The sequence below is a fragment of the Haemorhous mexicanus genome, chromosome 1 (genome assembly GCF_027477595.1).
Source record: "Haemorhous mexicanus isolate bHaeMex1 chromosome 1, bHaeMex1.pri, whole genome shotgun sequence".
NCBI classification, from domain to species: Eukaryota; Metazoa; Chordata; class Aves; order Passeriformes; family Fringillidae; genus Haemorhous; species Haemorhous mexicanus.
Window position 1 is genome coordinate 144,370,456 of NC_082341.1, and position 21,694 is coordinate 144,392,149.

Below are 21,694 nucleotides of genomic sequence, written 5' to 3' on the forward strand. Positions count from 1 at the left end.
GAGCAGCTAACCAGGCTCTTAACATAGAAATGTTTCTTGCTATGGCTGACTTCAGCAATGCAATCAAGAATTTTTGAAAGCGAGAGAGACCTGCACTTCAACATGCAGTATCACATCATCTCAGTTACATGAAACAGGCACTATGAAATGAAGTGATTTTAAACAGAGAGAGAGTGAGAGACTGCTATTTCAAGTCCAGGAGGGGTTAATGGGAAATCCATGTTCTTAGATATGAAATTTTACTTGTGTGATAAAATAAAATATTGCTCCATATACACTGTCATGGTTTAACCCCAGCTAGCAGCTCAGGATCACACAGCTGTGGAATGGCAGGAAAAGGAAAAAGCCTCGCAAGTTTAGACAACAATGATGTAATAATTTAAACAAAGTAAAATATAATAACACTAGTGACAGTAAAATATACTACTACTACTACTACTGATGACAATAATTGTAACAGGAAAGCAAGTGATACTCACTGCAGCTGCTCCCCACTCGCTGACTGACACCCACCTCATTCCCCATCAGCAACTGGCCCTTCCTGGCCAATTTCTCCACTTTATACACTGGGCATGATGTTCTATGGTATGAAATATCCCTATGGCCAGTTCATGGCTGTCCTGGCCATGCTCCCTCCCATCTTATTGTGCAAATCAAAAGTCCTTGACGCTGGGTAAGCATTGCTAAGCAACAACCAAAACATAAGTGTGTAACCAACATTACCCTCATACTGAAACCAAATCATAGCAGTGTACCAGTGACTAAAAAGAAAATTAACTTCATCCCAGCCAAAACCAGGACAACGATTACCTATGTGAGTGTGAACTCATACAAAGTGTTACTCATAACTGAGGCATTCACGCTCTCATTCATATTGTACAGCTACAATTTTAATGAACTGTGATGTACAAAGTTATTTTCAAATAATTCTTCTCTGTTTTGTTATAGGGCCTGCTTGGATATTATGGCAGTTGTGCTTCAAAAATAGAAAGGAGTATAAAACCATCAAATGACAAATCAAATGACATGTCAGTATATTATTTATTATTTTTAATAATAAAACCTTAATAGTTCTGAATACCACAGTTGTTCCCTTAAAACATTTTTATTGCAGAGTCCTAAGGTTGTCCAAAGCTGGAACAGCATTTGCTTAAGGAGGCTAAATTATTTCTCTATCAATTAAATTTATATCTTCTCACACTGATTCTACAACAAAAAAAAAAACCACATGAGCTGTCTCCAGTACCTTTCCTAAGAATCTTTCAATCAGGTGATACTGTTATTTTTTATCTTTTATTGTTATTTTTGGACTGTGGTAAAAACCCACACACTGGAAAGACAAGTATAACTTTTCTGAGCTTTTTTATCACCCTAAAAGAAGAATAAAGAATTGGCATCACCTCTAAATGGTACATTCAGTCCAGCAGTGGTGGGGCAGGAAGGCTCTAAGTACATAATTTCTCCTTCCATTAAGTTCTATTTCTACATAGTCTCAAATACTTACAGGAATTGGAAACGTTATTGGTTGAGGTAGAGAGTACAGTCCAGGCTTTTCTTGTTCTAATTTGGGCTCACCAGAGATTTCTATGACTCCACATTGCAGCAGCACATGGATTTGCATAAGAGTTATATTATTCACACTACCGCGAGATTTGAAAGCAAAATGGCACCTCTAACAAGAGATGCCGAAGATTTTTAAGTTATAGGATCACACCTCTCACTGTTTTGCTGAGAGGCAATAGTCAATACAGTGTGACCACAGCTCTGCCATTTTACAAAGGCAGAGAGCCCTGGCTCCCTCCTTGTTTGGAACCTGCCTGACTCCTGACTTTATAGCTCAGTTAAACTTCTGCCTGACACCTGGCAAAGATAAAATTCCCCTCTCCAGGGGTCAATTACACTGAGCATTTCCAGTACATGACCACAATACAGTTGACTGAGGCAACAAAGACATGTGATCTCCCCACAAACTTGAACTGCATGGGATGGTCACAGTTACACACCAATATTAAAAACTGGAGATGAAATCCTGCCTTGATGCCCCTGGTGCAGGAGAGAGCACATCAGTCTGCACTGAGCTACTGCATTTCTGGCTGTGTGAGTTATAAGGAACTACTCGGAACACTTAGTATGCTTGCAAGGATTGCAAGAGGACACAAGGGCATCCACACCTACTTTGTGGAGGGCAAATCCAACCCACACCCAAGTTAATCCACTCCAGTGTGGGCTGACAACCAGATGACACTCAAAGTTTAGTCACAGGGCTTGCTAGTGCAAAACAATCTGAAGTTGAGTTAAACTAATTTGTTGTCCATGTTGGGTCACTGCAATTGCAATCAGTTTAAGGACTTCTCAAAAACCTCCTACAGAGGACAAGTACATGACTCGTCGCTGTGGTTTACATAAAACAAAACAAGTTCAATATTCTAGCTTTGATTTTGGTCCAAGGTCAAATTTGGCAAATTGACTTTTCTGCACTCAAGAAAGCCATTAATTATTGAAAACCAGCAAGCTGCATGCTTGGTTTTTTTAAAAATCACATATTGGTCTAGTATTAGCATGTCCTCAAATTCTTTGGGAAATCTGTTTAATCATTTTGATATATTTTTGAGAGATAGCATTGAAAGATACTGCTTCCCACAGTTTCTCACCACCAATTATAACTGCAGGTTTGTACAAGAGAATGTTTCAGACTACAATTGTTCATACTTTTCTTTTACTGTGGGTAATTCATCGAGGTACAGAATGGATCCAGCACATCAAAGCTTCTGCTATACAAAAGTGTTAATGGCACTGCAGTTTACAGCGTTTTTCTGCCAGATGGATGATCATATTGGTGTAACAGTTCCCAGCAATTCTTGCAAGTCAGCAATAGACTGCACAAGATTTAGTGGATGCTGTTTAGCTAGAGCTTGCTTACATAAAGAGTATGCAAATAGTTGCTTACTACTGAGGGATTCACTCAGATGGAATGTAAAAAAAAGCCATATCCATATTTGCCTTATATTTTCAAGACTACTATGACTAAAAAGAGATGAAGTTTCTTCTTTCTGTAAGATGTGTTCTGACATCTGGCATTCCAGAACACCCAATAAATGCGCAGATACTGTAATTGTTATTTTACTGACGACTAACTATCTCTCTAATAAAGGAGAAAAACAAACAAACAGAGAGTCAGCCCTGAAGCACACCTGGTGAAAATAAACAGTCTGTCAGGGAAATGAAAGTCAGGCATCATTCATCAAATTCAACAAAATAAAAAGGCTCTGTGAGCTCTTCAGAAGTGGTGTCTCTGAAGGTCAGAACTGTATTGCAGCAGTAGGGATCTGTAAGTAAATACTGCAAGTTCTTCAAAGCTAACTTCCATCAATGTTGACAGAAATATCTCAATCTGTGGTTGCTCAGACTGTAGAAGAGGAGGCTCCAGAGAGACCTTATTGCTGCCTTTCAGTACTTAAAGGGGGCCTATAAGAAAGACAGGGTCGAACTTTTTAGTGAGGCCTGTTTTTTAACCTAAAGGAGGATAGATTCAGACTAGATATAAGGAGGACATTTTTTTAGTGAAGGTAGTGAAACAGTGGAACAGGTTGCCCAGAGAGGCTGTAGATGCGCCATTCCTGGAAACATTCAAGGTCAAGGGACAGGGCTTTGACCAACCTGATCAAGTTGAAGGTGTCCCTGGCCATGGCAGGGGGGGTTGGACTTTTGGGATCCTTATGGGATGACCTTTAAGGGACTCTTGCAACCAAAACTATTGTATGAATCAAGCACCACAAACCTAGATAATATATGAAAAGTGAAAGAGACTCATAGGAGCATTTTGGTTGCATTTTCTGCTCATTCAGGGAATTTTCTGGACATAAGAGTATATGTTCCATCAACTAATCCAGGAAAAAAAAAATTAAACTAAAATACGAACTAAACAGTAATAAAAACAACAAACTCAAGGGGCACACAGTTTTCTAATTTATCTGCCTGGTGGGTTTTTGTTTGTTTTTATGTTTTGTTTGAATTTTTTTTAATACTCTTATTACTCCCATGCATCTTTAAATATTCCTCTCTTCTACTACAAAACACACCACCACCAGCACACACAAAGTCAATGCTAAAGCTGCACTGCTCAGATCTCAGCAATCAAGAAATGTCAGCTTTCAGGTTCCGTGTCCTTTACTCATACATATTACCACTGAGATTTGGGCTATGTGTTCAAACTGTTGGAAGGCAGGAGGGTATTAGGAGGAAATATGCTTGTCCCATACTCACACTCCTTCATAAGCATTACCTTTGGACAGAGAGGATTCTACTCTAGATGCATCCTCAGCTTGATGTAGCACACTCATACCTAGAGCTAAGCCAGTGCTTTAAAGATGTGGATATGGAACAGATCTGAAAACCATGTACACTTAGTTTTGAGAGAGAATCCATGAAAATCATTACACACAGAAACTGCATATACAACATGTTAAGGCTAAGAAATACAATTTACTGCTAATTATTTTCTAGATAAGGAATGATAGTGCATTTCTAGTTTGAAAAACTCATTGTTAAATAAAGCAATATGAGAAGAAAATGAAAGCTTCCATAAAAGTATAGACTTGATCCACAGAATAGCAAGTCTCTCTAAATACACATTCCCTTTACAGACAGAAATGTGCAATGCAGCCAAATAGAAAGACTTGCAACAATGAGCCATTACATATATTCCTTACAAAGGAGACCAAATACATGTTTTGGTACACACATACAGCACAGGTGTTGATGACTATGATTATAGCTGCTTGACACCTTTCATAATCATCAAGTGTTGCTGAACTTCAACTGCTGAGACTGAAAACTTCCATGTCAGTTATTTGTATCAAACTGATTTTTTAGGCTTAATTATTGTTACCAAAATTTCAATGATTTTCAACACAAGGTCAGGAAAAATACTTGCAGTTCAGTTAAAAGAATTAAGTAACTGTTGGGAAGAAGAAAAATACCCCACAGTTTCTAACAGGAAAGTACAACGTGGTAGTAAGCCTTTGTGCCAATGTACTGTCTTCAGCACAAGATCAATGTAAATTTGCTCATGTTAGAACCTTCAAAAGCATTTCAGTCTGCAACCACTCAACAGACCCACTCTAAGAGCCTTTCAAGAGACTGTGCATGCTCCAGCCCCAGGCTGAGGAACGGAATCATCCAAGCCAGGTAGTGCCTTTGTGGAGCTGGATACAATGAAAGAACTGTTGTGCCTGTACTTCTAAAGGTTCCCACTACTGGAAAGGAAGACTGTTCAACAGAAATACAAAAAGTTTCAAAACAGAAGGAAAAAAAACCCCTTAGTCTAGGACAAAAAACCACTGGAAGGTCCCAGTTAGATCCTGAATTATCAGTGCTTTAAATGGACATTAATCAGTATCTGAAATAGAAGACTCTCAATACTTCCTCTACCGTCAGCCATTTGCTGCGAAATTCATTGGCAAAATAAAGCACTCATTGTCCTCCGGTGACTGGTCCCTGTAGAAGACTGGAAACGATCACCTACATCTGTAATCAGTGTAAGCTGATTCAGGGACAGCTCCACCAAATGCAGCTCTGATAATTAGCAATGGGGGAATCGATGCAGTTCAACATTTTGAGCTGAAGCTGCAGTCTGCAGGCGCACGTGCATTGAAGAATGCATTCCTCCAGTGCAGTATCACACACCTTAGCCTCAAAGTTCCATCTCACTCACAGGCCAGAGAGAAGACTGCTAATGAATACTCCATGTGATCCTCTCTGCCTGAGAGCTGTGCTCAGGCAAAGCTGTGCCATGCTGCAGTAGTGCAGATGTAAAATACGAGGTCCAGGAAATCAGACTCTCAGATGATTCCATTTCTCTTTGAACCATTTATGCAGTAGTTTAAGATTTAGCCTTATCACCAAGAAAAAAACTTGGACAGTTTTATGGATGATATTCTCTGACCTGAGTAGGTTAACTGTTTCTGCTTTTGTTAAAGAAAATTTACACCCCAAAGTAAAACCTCCTGGAAGAGTACAGTCATTGAACTATTCTGAACAGACACCCAAACTACACAATCTGAATCCCTCAAGAGCTTTTGCAAAATCTCAAACCCTGAGATTATATAGTCTATTTAAACCTAAAGAAGCTATGAACCCAGAAAAAAAAGCAAGAGCATTTCCACAAGTAGAATATACTCTTGCCTAAAAATGTAACAAACACAGCCAGTGTGAACCTTGCTTTCTGTCAGATTGATTTATGTCTGCACTTTGCAGCTCTAAGTCCCACCCCAGCAACACAGTATGGCAATACTGCATGTCGCATATGGAGGCCAAAGATAGTTCCATGGCTAAAATCCTTCTGTCGATCTGATCCAGGCTACATTAGCTGATGGCCACATATTTTCTGAATCAGAAAACATACTCAAAGGGTTTTGCTTTCAGAAGAAATCGTCTTCAATAGTTATTTTCCATTATCCTTTTTAGGACAGTGCAAGAACCACTTCTGTAGTGGCAAATGTAAAGAAATTCCCAGGCAACAGCTCAAGAAGTCAGTCTCCTACCAGACTGCAAGTTCTGGTACCTGTCCTAGCAAAAGAGGATCACATTCATCTTCAGCAAAACATGTTTATCTGCCCTAAGAATAATGTGTACATAGACATGGAAAACAGATGGTATTAACAGGCTTGTACAGAAATAATGCCTAAGAAGAGATTTAAAGGAATGGCAGGTATGTGAGCATGCATCAGCATCCAACTGGGTTCATAAGATTGTTTACAGGCATCATCTTTGCACATCACATTTTATATATATTTGCAAAATGCAAGTCACAGGGCAATTCAAAGAGAAGACAGACTAGAACTTCAAATCTCAGATTTAGATTTTCCATAGTATGTGTATCTAGCCTAGCTTGCTCTCTAGGCAAACACAGGAAAATATAAGAGAGAGCTGTTGGGAAAATACCATACAGTTCCCTAAGTACAAGTACCTACTCCACACATGATGGTTACAACAGGGCTACATCCAGGAGTAAGCAGGACTGCTTACATTCAGCCTCAAGTGTCTGCGTATCAGATGTTTTACCCTAGAACTAGTCTGACATACTGATTGAACAAGGAGGAAAAAACATGTGTAGAGCACAGAAAGAACAATTGGTAGATTATTTTACCTGTAGTTTGCTAACTAGTTTTTTCTGCTATGTTGGGTGCCTAATTCAAGGCTCATATGAGCTTCTGAGGGGGGTTTGCTTCTAAAGGCATAGACTCACAAGAAGCAGAAAAATAAAACTGCAAATACAAATCATCCCCAATCCAAATTCACAAAATGAGGTTGCAGAGTGTACTGGAATCTAGAGATTGCTGATACTTCTGCTGAAGGATCACTGTAACCATGCAGCCTGAGAACTGCATGTACACAAGCTTACCATGTATTTTTCCACCCACCTTTCTCACCTTTTGAAAACTTGAATTTGTCAAAGTCTACCCTTTTTCCTAATAAGTACTTCCACTGCTGAATGACCTGCAAAGCCAGGATTCATTTTCTGATTACTGAATCACTCCAGCTTCCAATTTCAGCTTTTGAACACACACTGTTGTCCTGCTAAGCCCCTATATCCAGTTATCAAGCCACCTATCAACCTTCCTTTCAGCAGCTTCATCTCCTGTAACACAACAAGACAAGGCTCACCTTCCAGGCTTGGGAGAAGGCTGTGCTCTGCTTTTTATCTACTTCTATGCTACTCTTAGAATTAAAACATCACAACTGGACACAGTGTCCTTGTAGATTTACGCAGCTTGACCTGTGTACATTACAACAATCCCTGCTATTCAATTCAACCTTTATAACAAGAGATTACATTAGTCCCATTAGCTTTTCATTTAGAGTACATATAATGTGTCTACCTACACGAACTCCCAACTCATTTTTTTCCTTGACAGCCTGCTTTCCAAGGGAGAGGAGGCTGTACCCGCAGGATAAAGGGATTTCCATTTAGCTGGATTATTTATACCACACCTGTACCATTAAAACACCCTGCTGATTGTTTGCTGCCACGTCAACTGCTACACTTAGGCAACCAACACAGAAAGGCTGAACGATGCTGCACAACCAGCTAAACCAGGGGACACCAATAAAGGCCCTTTTCATTAATGTCTCCCTACTGTGTACAGGCATCTGTCAATGAACCAGCCTCATTCCAGCATGCAGCATAAGGAATTAAAAGGCACATGTTTAATTAAGATGTCATGTGATCCTAAGCTGTATGCTTTCAGGGCAAAAAAAGGCATGTATTCTGCATGGTAGCTGTTAAATACTAAACTTGTACCCTCGCCAATGGAAAAAAAAAAACAAAAGAAAGAAAGAAAAATGTGCCAGGTTAGTTTGACAAGCTGAGCATCAAGATAACTGGTATTACCTACACAATGCAATTCTTTGTTGACAGAAGCCCAAATTAGCTGTTCCATTCTTTTGGCAGAACTGGCAAGAGGCTAACAGGTCTGTAGCTCCCTTGTGTTGAGAGTAATAAAAAAATCGCAGACCATCACTTATTAACAGAAAGAAGCTTTCTCCATGAGACAGACTCAGAATGAGTCACTATGATGTGGGTCTGCATATGGCTTAATGGGACATAAAAAAGGACTGCACACATCTGTGGATGGCAAATTCAGCAGAAGATTAGCCTAGGATAATGGTTACAGGTGACATTCATCACAATCAAGCTGTCTTTTGTTTGTTTTTGATAAGCCAATATATTACAAGCTTTATCTATATGCACAGAGCATCCATAAACCAATGGACATGAGCAATTTTGCATGGCACTTCAACTGGAGCTTGACAGCAGATTGGATTGCAGTACTTCATAGGTTTGATATGTTCATAACAGATTGCCACATTCCTTGCATTTCTCCAGACAGTGTTTATACCTTAAAACAGCAGCAAAAATTGGGAACATGCAACATTTCCTTATAGGCCATTTGGGATCATTGCACATTTGGCACTGTTTTTTGAATAACCTTATTAATCCATCTTCAGGTTCTGAGATGTTATATTTAGATCAAGAACAAATACTGTTAAGATAAAATCTACATAACCTATGCACAACAAACATTAAAACTGTAACTTCAAAGTTGTAGCCAAGGAAAACCTTGATTAAATAGAACAACTGTGCTGACATCCAAAACCCAACTGGACACACTCCTGGACAATCTATTCTAGTTTTATCTGCTTGAGCAAGGGGGTTGGACTAGATGGTTTCAAAAGGACACTTTGAACCAAAATAGTTACAGAATCTGGTGATTTTGACCTGCAAACAGGTAAATTATCTCAATTCAGCAATTCCCTGTACCCAACAGAACCTGCAGAGAGACTGACTGGGGCTTATACACATAAACTTCTTTTAAGGATCAAACATTTGAGTAAAAGACCTCCCCGTAATCGCAGCACAATGTCACCAGGCCCTGTGAAATGCAGGTGCCCTGTCAGTACAGCTGACAGGACTGGGATTACATTGACAGCTTGTCTCAAACACATGGCACACTGACAAAAGATACACATTTCCTCAAGGGCATCATTGTTCAGCATTTCACAAAACTGAACAAAACCTCAAATTCCCCTTGGGAGAGCATTTGGGTTTTTTACTCAGTGATTAAGAAGCAACACTTTTGTCTGTGGAACTTGGAGGCTTCTCTTACCAACCTGACAGGCATGAATTCCTCCTGCTTCAAGCAGAAATACTGGGAAGCAGGGTAAGGTCTGCACAGCCTGATGGATTGCAGGCTCTTGAGATTCTGACAACTTCTGTGGGACAGCTCATGTTTTGACATGATTTTTGGTCTTCTTTGGTTTGTTGGTTTTGGTTTGGTTTGTTTTTTTTAATTTGGGTTTGTTTATGGGTTTTCCCCCCCATCCTTATCTTCAGGGTTAAAAGACGAAAATTAAGACTAAAGAAAGACTAAAATCCACAGCAGACTGCAGCCAACAGAGAACAGAGTGCCTGATTTTCAGCAGCAACACAGCTATCAAATGAAGCACTAATATATTGGATTAAGTTAGATAGTAGCTGTAGTTAACAAGAAGCCACCAGAATAGGAGGCCCCAAGTTTTATCTGAGGCCAAACACATAGTGTTAATTGCTCTATAATAACAAGAATTTGCCTCTAATAAGTACTTTGGGGCTCAGTAACATTAATGAAACCTCAGGGGAGGGAAGGCTGTATTCTGTCGTGGGTTTTTTTAAGGAGCCATGTCTTCAGTCCACCTTGTTAAAAAGTTTCACAGCTAAATCCACATATACATGCTTCAGACCAATCACAAGGTTTTGTGTCAGTAGACTCACATCTCTAAGTGTGGGGTTTCGGTTCACAGGTAACAAAAGCAATTAAAAGATATGAGTTTCTCACAGTGGATTTCTCTTTCTGAACAGCAAGCATTTGTCTGGATGCCCACAGGACAGGAAGCCTTCTTCTGCATCAGTTCAGTGCTGGCCACCACTTGGATCTAAGGAATCAGATAAACACTTCTCAGGGTGTGCAGATCCTTGCTGGGTGAAGGGATGAAAATCAATTTCACTATGCAGTAAGGGCTTGGACGGAATCCAGCCTTATTTTACCTTTTTTTCAAAAAGAAAAGAGCTCCTTCCACAGAATCCACAGGAAAATTCTGGAGCTGGGTCCTTACATGTTTTCTGAAGAGCCAGGTATTTGTGACCTCCCAGCCCTGTGCATTCTGCTATAACAAGGATGGAGCTTGGGGTCAGGTGCACTGCCCTAGACCCTGTCAGACTTTCAACCTGTTCAATTAACTATATCAAATCAAACAATTTCCACTGGAGCACCGAGAGGCACTTCTTTTTAGCGAAAGCTATTCCTTTGGCAAACCCTGACTTAGTAGAGGGCAGCTGCTTTAGCACTTCAGCAACCAAAAAGAAAAGAAAAAAAACCCAAAACACCTCTGGATTTTATTTTTATTGTAGTATGGGGGAGGCAGAGAAGGAAGAAATACTTTCTTCCCCAGTCTCTTTGCTCTCTGCAGAAGTCTCAGCTGGCTGGGCTATTTCCAAGAACAGAATCAAGGAGAGACACGACAAACCTCATCAGCTGACAAGCTCATTAGCGGAGCGGGGAGGCTTCGCGTGAGGACGGCCCTCGCAAGCGCAATGGTCAGGACTGAGCGAGGTGCACGAACGCCGGGATCACGCCAGGATTGCCCCGGGATCGCTCCGGGATCACGCCAGGATCGCCCCGGATTCGCTCTGGGATCACGCCGGGATCGTCCCGGCACGTTGCGGAGCCCGCGCGGGCCGTTCCCGGTGCGGAGGCGCCCCCTGCAGGCGGTCGCGGGCCGTGCACGGCAAGACTTTCCCAAGGGCAGCCCCGGATCTGTCCGACACCAGCCCGGAGCGGCCGAGGGGCTGAGGCGCTGTGGGGAAGTGCCGAGGGCTGCAGGGGGCTCCGAGGGGCTGAGGTGCTGCGGGGAAGTGCCGAGGGCTGCAGGGGGCTCCGAGGGGCTGAGGTGCTGCGGGGAAGTGCCCAGGGCTGCAGGGGGCTCCGAGGGGCTGAGGTGCTGCGGGGAAGTGCCCAGGGCTGCAGGGGGCTCCGAGGGGCGGAGGTGCTGCGGGGAAGTGTCCAGGGCTGCAGGGGGCTCCGAGGGGCGGAGGTGCTGCGGGGAAGTCCCCAGGGATGCAAGGGGCTCCGAGGGGCTGAGGTGCTGCGGGGAAGTGCCCAGGGCTGCAGGGGGCTCCGAGGGGCGGAGGTGCTGCGGGGAAGTGCCCAGGGCTGCAGGGGCCATTTGCCCAGCCGCAGCGACGGAATGCGGGAGCGGGCAGCAGCAGAAGCCAGCCCAATTCCTGTGGGCCGTGCCTGGGTCTCGGCAGAGGAAACAGAACACAGAAAACATAGGGCTGTGACAGATGTGGTTAATCCAGTTGTCAGAGACTTGGTGCAAGAGTGGAGTCATTGTCTACATATATATTATAAATCAGAGACCATGAAGAAGCTGGAATCACAGCATAACTGGTGGAAGGCATCTGGAGGCAACAGCAAGTCAGAAGTGAGAGAAGGAACGCAGAATATTGCAGACCAGCTGGATGAGAGAGATTAAATACACACTTAGAATCACAGAATCATTAAGGTTGGAAAAGACCTCCAAGATCAAGTCCAGTCTTTGGCCAAACACCACCACCATGTCAACAAAACCATACAGCACTAAATGTCAAGTCCAGACATTTCTTGAACGTTTCTGGGGGTGTGGACTCCAACACCTCCCTGCACAGCTTGTTCCAATGCCTCACCACCCCCTTTCAGTGAAGAAATTCTTCCTTGTTCAAAACAGAAGTTAAACTCTCAGCCATGGCTTTCGCTTCATCCAGGTTCAGATATCAGGAGCTTCCTTCTGCATTTCACCATCAGGCTGGATGTGTTATTAGACTGAGGAACACTACCAAATAATTATAAGACTACACTAAAACTAAATCACTGTATCATGAATAGCACACATTGGCAAGTAACAAGCTGAAATAAAAAGTACCAGCTCTAGCTGCTCACTGATATCACAAACACACACCCACTAAGCAGCAAATTAATTCACTTTTTCAAAATGAAGAACTGTATGGTCTTCTAACAACTCCTCCACTTAATCAGTCTAGTTTTCCTCATCTAAGTTTTCCTTACCTACAACTGAGCCATAAAATTGATGTTGTAGTTGCACAGCAAAAGCAACAAATATTTCTTCCCAAACAACAGCAGAAGTTACCTGAAAGGAAACCCTGCAATATCTCCCATTTCTTTTCCTGGTACACCAGAATGGGATCCAAAACTTCTGAAGTGTTGCAGAGAAGCCTGGCTTGATGGGAAATGAGAACTCTAACTAACAGTGATAGATCCAAAAATGTAGAAAAAAAAAATCCTAAGAAATAAAATGAGAGGGTAGAGCTTTGATATTGACCAAAATGTTAAACTTTTAATAAAGTAATCAATATCCCTGTAAAGCAGCTAAAGACAAAATAGTTGATAAAAAACAGGCCTCATGAAGAACATGAGAAGGGATACAAAACAAAAGGTGAACAAAGGAAATAGAGTGAACATAAAAGGGTTGTTTTCATAACATCTTCTCTTAGCTATATTAACTCCACTAAATTCATCTGCTTGAAGGTAATCATTTCCTCTCCACTTACTACTTCAGTAATTCACCCACTTACCCTTGGTTTTACAAATCCCACAGAAGGTGGATGCCTGACTTACCAAAGATAGATGGGTAAGCACCCAAAGGCTACATCAGTGGCTCTTATGCTTTTTGGCTCTGTCAGTGGATCACAATCAGTGTTCAGTTCTTCTTGTAGATACACTGTGCAGCCTTATCAGCAAACTAGGAAATATCACAAAGCTTTACAATGTAGTTTGAGAATTCCTGAAATAGGTTTTGCTAAGACATTTGATACACTTTTCCATATCTCACCCTAATTCACATTTTTAGATCTCTTCTGAGTAAGGAACATAAATTGATTTTGAAACTGGCTGCCATGGTGAGAGTTTCTGGCAGTGCATTGTACATGATGTGAATCAGTGTTCTGTAGAGAATACAGTGGACTGGGTTTACAAGGACTGTACAACAAAGATCTTTCCAAGGAATACAGTAAAACATGATAGGATCTCTAGTTAGAAAAAATTACTAAAGTAAATATAACAAGATTAAATTAAAAATGAAAAACCCTTGTGTTAAAGGAAAGGAGTAATCCAATTATCATTGCATGTATAATTATGAAATATTAATTCCCCATCTGACAGCATATGAAGAGTAAGAACCAAGGAACAATTAAACACTGGTTCAAATGAAGAGCAATATACCTTTTTCTTCTCTCCCCTAAATGCTCATACTCTAAGAGTACAGAAGAACTCATCTGTGCTAAGTTGACAAGGAATTTCAGATCTAAAGCTGAAGGACTGGAATTATGCTTTTCAGTTCAAAGATGATTTGGATTCTGTGTTCTCCATCAGGCAGGAGTAACAGCTACAGCAAATCTGGCTACCCCAGTTTTACTGAACACTGAAGGAAATAAAAAGGGGCAGCTAGAATGCAATTCACTTCTGACTATGCTGTAGAGCAACTGTTTACTGAGACCGTGAGAGATCTTCCCAGGTAAAGGGGATAGAGCGTACCAAGGAGAAGCTGCTGGACCCAAAAAGTATCCACTAAGACAGGAAACTGTGCAAAACATTCACCAGCTACTTGCACAGCACATCTCACAGCTGATAATGAATTAGGAGCATGGAAACTTCTTTCTGAATTTAGCAGACATGGAATTTAACATCACTGACAAGCAAAGCCAAAAATGCCTCCATTGTCCTTAATCAAGTTCTCTTTTCTACCAAACAGAACAGATTATATTATCACTTCTTCCACACAGAATTTTATGTAACAAATAAGAGTACCAAACACTCCCCACTGGTTTGTGCACAGAGGAGAAAAAAAAAAATCTTTTTCATTACTAATTGATGAATGCCACAGATTATTTATCACAGAAAAGACAATTGATCAGAAAATAATAAACTATGTTAATACTTAAGTTACAACTCCCTGTGAAGTATTTGAATGCCTCACTGCCCCCTTCTCAACTGCAGGTGAGCTTTCCTGGCCAAACCAGATCTCTCAGCAGCCACCACAGCTTTGTCTCATGCTGTGGAATTCTGCCATATGTTTTATGAGCTATCACCTGACTGAAAAGACAGACTCAGAAACCACTGCTGAGACATGAGAAAAGATTACTTTCACACAAAATTTTCTATGTCAGTAGGAGGTTGAATATTGAAAAAAGATTTCTACTTTTCCAACTTCTTTTAATTCTATACTATATAAACACAGGGTTGCATTAATATATTTCTGATATCTTCCATGCAAAAAGAACAGTTGCCACATATTATGCAAATAGAAGCCTTATCCCAACACTCATCACTCTTTGATGTGTTCCACATGTTAAAAATTTGAGAGCAGCCAAGTATGAAACAGGGAAAACTCTTCAGTCCCTCACATTTTCCAACACAAGCATCACAGCTCTACAAAGAATGCTGCAAATAGGCCTGACCTTACCAAGACAGCAGAATAAAAGCTCTCTCCAGGGTGAAGCCATGATTTTAATTTAAACTGCAGATGGATGTAGCCAGCATTGATTTGACAGCCCATCAACCAACACTGGTGTTAAGACCTCACAGAAAGAGCATGGAAAAGTGGCATAAATAAGGACTGAGGGTAAGGCTGGTTTACACTTTGCAGCACAGAGAAGGGAAGGGCTTCACAGAGATGGCTGGAGATGAAAGTTGGTTCTGCTCTCCACTATCAGACTAACTCTGCTTGGCAGAAGACATCTGTTGTGCTGAAGAGACTGTCACATGCAAAACAAGGAAGGTAACTAATACTTTATTGGAAGTACCCTCAGTTTAGACACAATGAAGGTTCTTTCTGAGATATATGACAGTGCTGAATGAAGAATGCTCAAAACTTTTTAAAGTTTGGGACAAAGCAAAGATATACTTTAATAATTTTTTAAAGGAGCTTTAAGTACTTTTCCTACAACACACTGACCCAGGACCTTCACTGCTTGGTATCAGTCCCCCAGCTGATCATAAACACGTCTCTACCAATAACAACCTAAAGTAGGCTGTGACAGGTTTTAAGGGACAGTAAAACAATGTCCAATGAGATAGTCTAAGAAAAGGTGCTGGTTTATGCAGTCTTCTGCAATGTAACAACAGTAGGATTTGTGAGAAGACTCTCAAGGAAACAGCTGGGGGACACCTACAAAGGCCACTACAGAAGACCTCATTTTGCTTCTTGCATCAGGCCTCACATTAGCTGTGTTATATCATTGGCACAAGAGATATTTTGAGTAAGTGTAATACTCATCAATAATGGAAGGATGAAAGATAATGTTGGTATCACTTGCCAAGGGAAGGGCCAGGAAGTGACCAGCAGTTGTTCCAAATGAAACAGACCTGTTAACAGGAAGGCTTGGCAGACTCAACTAGCATCTTTTATACACATATCACAACATATTTAACAACACTGCAATCTTTATCTCTGTTGTCCATCAACCAAAACATACAGCAAACGATGAATATGTTCAGGAGGTCTCACCACAGTAAATAAACCCACCTGCTTTTGGTCACCCTTCCTGTCCTGGAGCCAGGAATGAAACACAGGCCCCTGCAGTCCACTGTACACCTTTCATCCCCAAGTCACTGCACTGGCTGCACCACAAAACTCACCTGAGGCCCATGAAACAAAGGGCAGAAATAAATTATATATGTTTTAAAAATTGGAAAGATATCTGTGAACACTTTGATTTAAAAAAACCCTTTCTCTGTATAGTGAGAGAATAATTTAGACCCTGAGGATTCAGTATGCTTCTAAAGTAAACTTCCAGTGTATTTCCAGAGTAAACTGAAATAGAGACAAGATATCTCCAAATTCCAGTGTAGTGTCTTAAACCATGAGACTATCTCTTCATTAAAACACTAAATAACTTGAACATTTCATCTGATATGATAAATGCTAACATATATAAATATAAATATAAAGAATATAAATATAAATATAAATATAAATATAAATATAAATATATAAATATATAAATATATTACTGAAGTAAAAAATTAAACAATGCTGATTTTGAAAGCATGATTTTATATGAATTTCATGTCATAAAGCTTATTTATGTCAATAAAGCTCATTTAATGCAAGCATTTTTAGAAGATCTAGAATGAGCAGATTTTAAGACTATTTGCAGCAGGTTTTCAGTATCAATTAATATTTCATTTTCCAAGGTGCCATTTGGTATTTAATGAATATTCAGAAGTCCTGGTCTCTTCTAAAACTAAAATAAGATTTTCTTGAGTCCTGTTCCTTTCCTTCTTAAAAGTTTAATTTTAAAAGGCTTAAGTCCTTTCAAGTACCTCCTACCAAATTTCTTCAATTGGACCAAGGTACCTCTTGGGTATTACTTTGACAGAATGAGGCTTGTTTAATGATCATAGCATTAAAACTTCTTACTCTGAAGACATGCACTAGCACACTGGGGAACATGGTGTAAAACAAAACTTGAACATTCCCTCCTTCCTGCCTTCCTTCCTGCCTGCCTCCCTCCCTCTAAATCATACATCCATAAACAATTACTTAGACATCTGCCTTCTTACTTTGTCAATGGACCATTTATCCCCAAGTAGTTATTCCTTAGTCATTCTATGCCCAGTCTTGTTCCTGTTAATGCTGAGACATTGGAAAAATCTTCATTTGCTTCAATGGTACAGTGTAAGACCATCAAAGAACTCATCTCTCTAGAATTCACCAGTCATCTAAAAGTACTGCTGCCCAGCAAATTCAAAGTCACAAATGCACACAGAGCAAGGTCCTTTTCTCAGTTTTATCTCCAGGAATATACCAGTATAAAAACTGGCAGGTCAGTGCAACTTTTTATGTCTCCTCACACTGGTGTAAATGCCAAAATCCATTGTAGAGCCTCTAGTGACATGACCCTTCCATGGCATTGCCTTCTTTGTTGTACAGGCCACCGTCATTTCTTTTCTTCCCTTTTCTTATTTTTCCCACCACAGCTAATTCCTGTCAGGTGCCCTTATATCTTGTTCAGTATAACTGCTTCAAATTCTTTCTACTTTGTCTTTGGGTTCAGCACCTTAAAAATACTTCTCACCTGTTGCTGAGTAAGTAAACCACATACTCCACTCTCTGAATCCAAGGACCTAATGTATTAAAAGTCTCACAGTTTCTTATTAGACTATTCCATATTTAATTCTCCCTAACTGGCTGCAAAATGCATTTCACTGGCTGGTTCTGAGGTACTTAGTAAGTACTCAGCAAATCATAGGACCATAGAAGAATTCAGACTGGAAGGGACCGCAGCAGATTTCTAGTCCAACCTCCAGTTAAAACAAGGTCAGCTATGAGATCAGATTGGGTTTCTCAAGGTTTTATCTAGCTGGGGCTTGAAACCTTCCCAGAACAGAAACTGAGTGACCCATTCCAAAGCTTTAAAGTCCTCAAAGGGAAAGAAAGCTTCACCTTATTTTCAGCCTCAGCCTCGTGTCTCTCATACATCACTGCAAAGGGTTGGGTTCCATCTTTTTGACAAATCCTTCTGTATAGTGGGAGCTGCTGCTACTGCCCCCATCCCATGCTGGCAAGCTGCCTCTCCCCCAGACTGAACAAGCCCAGCTCCTTCACTCCATTGGTCACATGGCAAGAGCTCCAGCCCTGGGCATCTTTGCAGCCCTCAGCCCGACTTGAATTGGGGATCTAAGAACTGTAGTCTACGTAAAGTACAGAGTAAAGGGAATAACTCTTGATCAGGTTACCATGCTCCTGTTGATAGTGACAGCTTTCTTTGCTGCAAGGCACAACACTGGCTCATTTTGTCTTCCTGACTATCAAGGTCCTCTTCACTTGAGCCACTTCCCAGCCAGTCAGCTCCAGTTTCAGTGGGCTGCAAGAGCCTCAGCCTTCCCAGCGGCACAACTTTGCAATTGTCCTTGCTGAATTTCATAAGGGTCCTATTGATGCATTCCTGCCAGTGTCTGGTCCCCATGCCCAGATCCCTATGGATTATCCCTACTTGAATCTATAGACTGGTACCCACAATTTGCTGTCATCTGCAAATCTGATGAGAGTACACTCTGCCCACCCCATGATGTCCTCAAGATCACTGTTAATATGAAGATCTTTTTTCTTATTAGGTAAGTTTCCAGATGAAGAATTTTTTCTTATACATCTGCAGCCGCCCCTTGTCAAAAGTAGTCAAAAGGTATAAATCTCCACAAAAAAAACGATAGTTTTGGTTTCATATTTGTCCACAACTCAATAAAATGTAATCAGCAAGAGTCTCAAGTACAAGCCACACTTCTCAATATCTATATTAACAACTGTTAGATATATTTGCTCAAGATTATCTTCCTGGCTTATGACCATGCCTTAGATTTTATCTTCAAATAATGTTTAAATATCATTTTCATGTTACTTTCTTCAAGAACTTTTCCATAATATTTTTCCATCTCAGAACAGCCTGTAAAGTCACATTAACTCCTGAGAAATTTTCAACAATCACATCAGATTTCCACAGCCATATCTGGGAACAGTTACACTACCTTGGCTTAATCTTCATATTAGTTTCCAGGCTTCTTCCATGCTCTACTTTTTCTGAGCCATAAATCCTCTGTTCATTCCCTTTATCAGATTTCAAAAAATCAGAGTCATGGGGACCAACAGCACTGGAAATATCCTCCTGAGTTAATGATTCCACGCACAATATTATCACAATATACTTTTATAAAATTTGTACAGATATTGATTGTGTTTCTTCTTTGTTAGTTGCTGAATTGAAGTTCTTTCCTGCAGATTTGTACCAATATTTTCCCTATACCTCTTTTGTGTAAAGTAAGAAAGATTGATCTCAATTCCTCTTTTTCACAGAGGTCTATGAAGTTCAAAGTTTTGCACATCTGCAATGAAATTCCACAGTTTCCATCAGTGTTTATGCTAAAATGAAAATGTCTTCCTTTCAACTTCATCTCACAGTGCCTTAATTCTAGAAAGAGAATATAGTAGAGCAGTACTAGAAAATATTTTAAAATAGCTTCATTTTCTTCTGGTAGTGCTCTGGATGCAGTCAGCGCTGTACACATGGGTGGAGACACAGACTAAATTCCCACAGACTGCATTCAGCAGATGGTGACTGAGAGGAAATGGGCACAATGGTTATGGTACTAAACCTTAACACCTAGCAAACCAATACAAACCACCTCTTACATTTGTGTACATGTACTCATGGCTACATAGTAAACAAATATGGGCAGTTTGTCATGTTTGCAATCATTCACATATTATCAGAAAGAAAATAGCAACAGGAATGAAGGCAAAATTGGATTACTGTTTGATCAGTACACATGTACATGATCAAACAGCGACTGAAACACACAATAGTTAACAACACTTATTGTTAAGACTGAGATTGTATGTGAAACTCAAATTCCTGCTTAATCTTAAATGGCTGAACGCCAGTTTCCAGTTTTGTATACCACCACTGCAGAGAACAAGTCAGTGTTCCACATTAAACTTACAATTAATTGCAGATTAATTGCTATTTGGTATATGAGCAAAAATGCTATTTAACTCCCAAGTTATATTTGCTAAACTCATGCCAATTCAAAGCGATCAGCCAAAAGACAACTACAGCAAACTGAGCAGGAGTTAGTAAGTCAAGCAGATCAACAGGATCAATATCAATTTCCAAAGTAAATAAGAAAACAATACAATTTTGCATTCAATATAGTCTTTTAAGAAAAGAGACCCAGTTTTGAAGGTTTGGAGGTCCTATGTGTATTTGTTGAGTAACCATGATAGAACAAAGAAATATTTTTTAGACAAGGGAAGGAAAGTATGTGCAACTGAGAAGCAGCACCCTGCACAGTGAAGGAAAGACTGTACGAAAGAGTGACTGGCTGTACTCAAGCCACATTTTGGACAGAAATCAGGTTTTTTGGCTGGAAATAATAGTTCAGATTGATTTGAGATTGATCCTAGGAGAATACTAACTTTAAGAACCATAAAATACTGGAATAAAGAGATGAAAAAATCTGCTTCATTGCAAGATTTACAGAACAAAGCTAGACAAACATCCATCAGAAATGAACTTGCTGTACTGATCCTGCTTCAGTCTAAGGGAGGGGCTCAGCTGGCATCACTTCCTACAATACATAATAAGAATACAAAGATTTTTTTTTTTTTAAGAGTGGGGAAAAGCACAAAAAAAAGAATATGAATTCAAGGTCAAACACCTCAGTAAAAGAGAAAATTTACATAAATTACATTTTACTCATAGGATGTTTCTTAATGGTTGGGTTTTGTTTTTTTTTTATTTGGAATGAACAGGGTGAGGCCTTTAACCACATACAGACTGATTTCTTTTCTTATTATATTGACCCTGAACTATCTGAAATTGTATTTTAAAGAAATGAGGATATCACTTATCATATCCTTTGAAAGCTGGAATACTCCCTCTGCTCTAAACCTTGTAACTCTCTAGTCACACATTCAACAAAAAGCCCTCGATGCACAGTCACAATCTATTAACAGCAAAGTAAAACAATTCACCACATTTTAAGTAAGTAAAATATTGCTGATAGTGCATACTTTACCAGTTATGTCATGCTGTTTGAATGACTCACTGTAGATTTGATACTGATTAGGGCAATGTTTCTTCAGCCATTTGCAGACATCCTGCTGGGTCCATAACGCCACAGGCTTAGTCAGCTTCACAGTCCCGGACTAGGAACAAAGAATGAAGAACAGAAATGATGTTTAGTCTACACACAAATTTTGGAAATATTAATCTGTCACTCCATATATGATATTAAAATACTAAATGCAAAACAGGAGCTGCTCTGACAGATGTCCAGTAACATCCATCCCATTACACAAGACCCTGCTGTTCAAGTACCTCACAGAAGACTCACACACAGTGGAATGTTCTTTAACATTACTTTCCATTGCATTCATGTTCCTTGCATCACAGAACCATACTGCACTTCAATAAATAGTTTTAAGAGTGACCAATGACTACAGCCAAAGGATAAGAGATGCCCACTTTGAGTAGTTCAAACTCACAGGAGAGTTGTACATTTGTGCCCCAGTTTGGATATAACCACAGAAGACCAGGAAT

At 40.2% G+C, this 21,694-nt stretch overlaps 1 protein-coding gene across 4 annotated transcripts in view; it reads right to left on the bottom strand.

Annotated features, from left to right (window-relative positions):
* The window catches only part of SAMD12 (sterile alpha motif domain containing 12), a 184,396-nt gene that overhangs the window by 117,285 nt on the left and 45,417 nt on the right, over positions 1 to 21,694 (bottom strand). For all 4 annotated transcript variants that reach the window (XM_059865685.1, XM_059865712.1, XM_059865693.1 and 1 more), the window contains exon 3: positions 21,171 to 21,300. In XM_059865685.1, the coding sequence (XP_059721668.1) occupies positions 21,171 to 21,300 (130 nt within the window). The remainder of the gene's footprint in view (positions 1 to 21,170; positions 21,301 to 21,694) is intronic.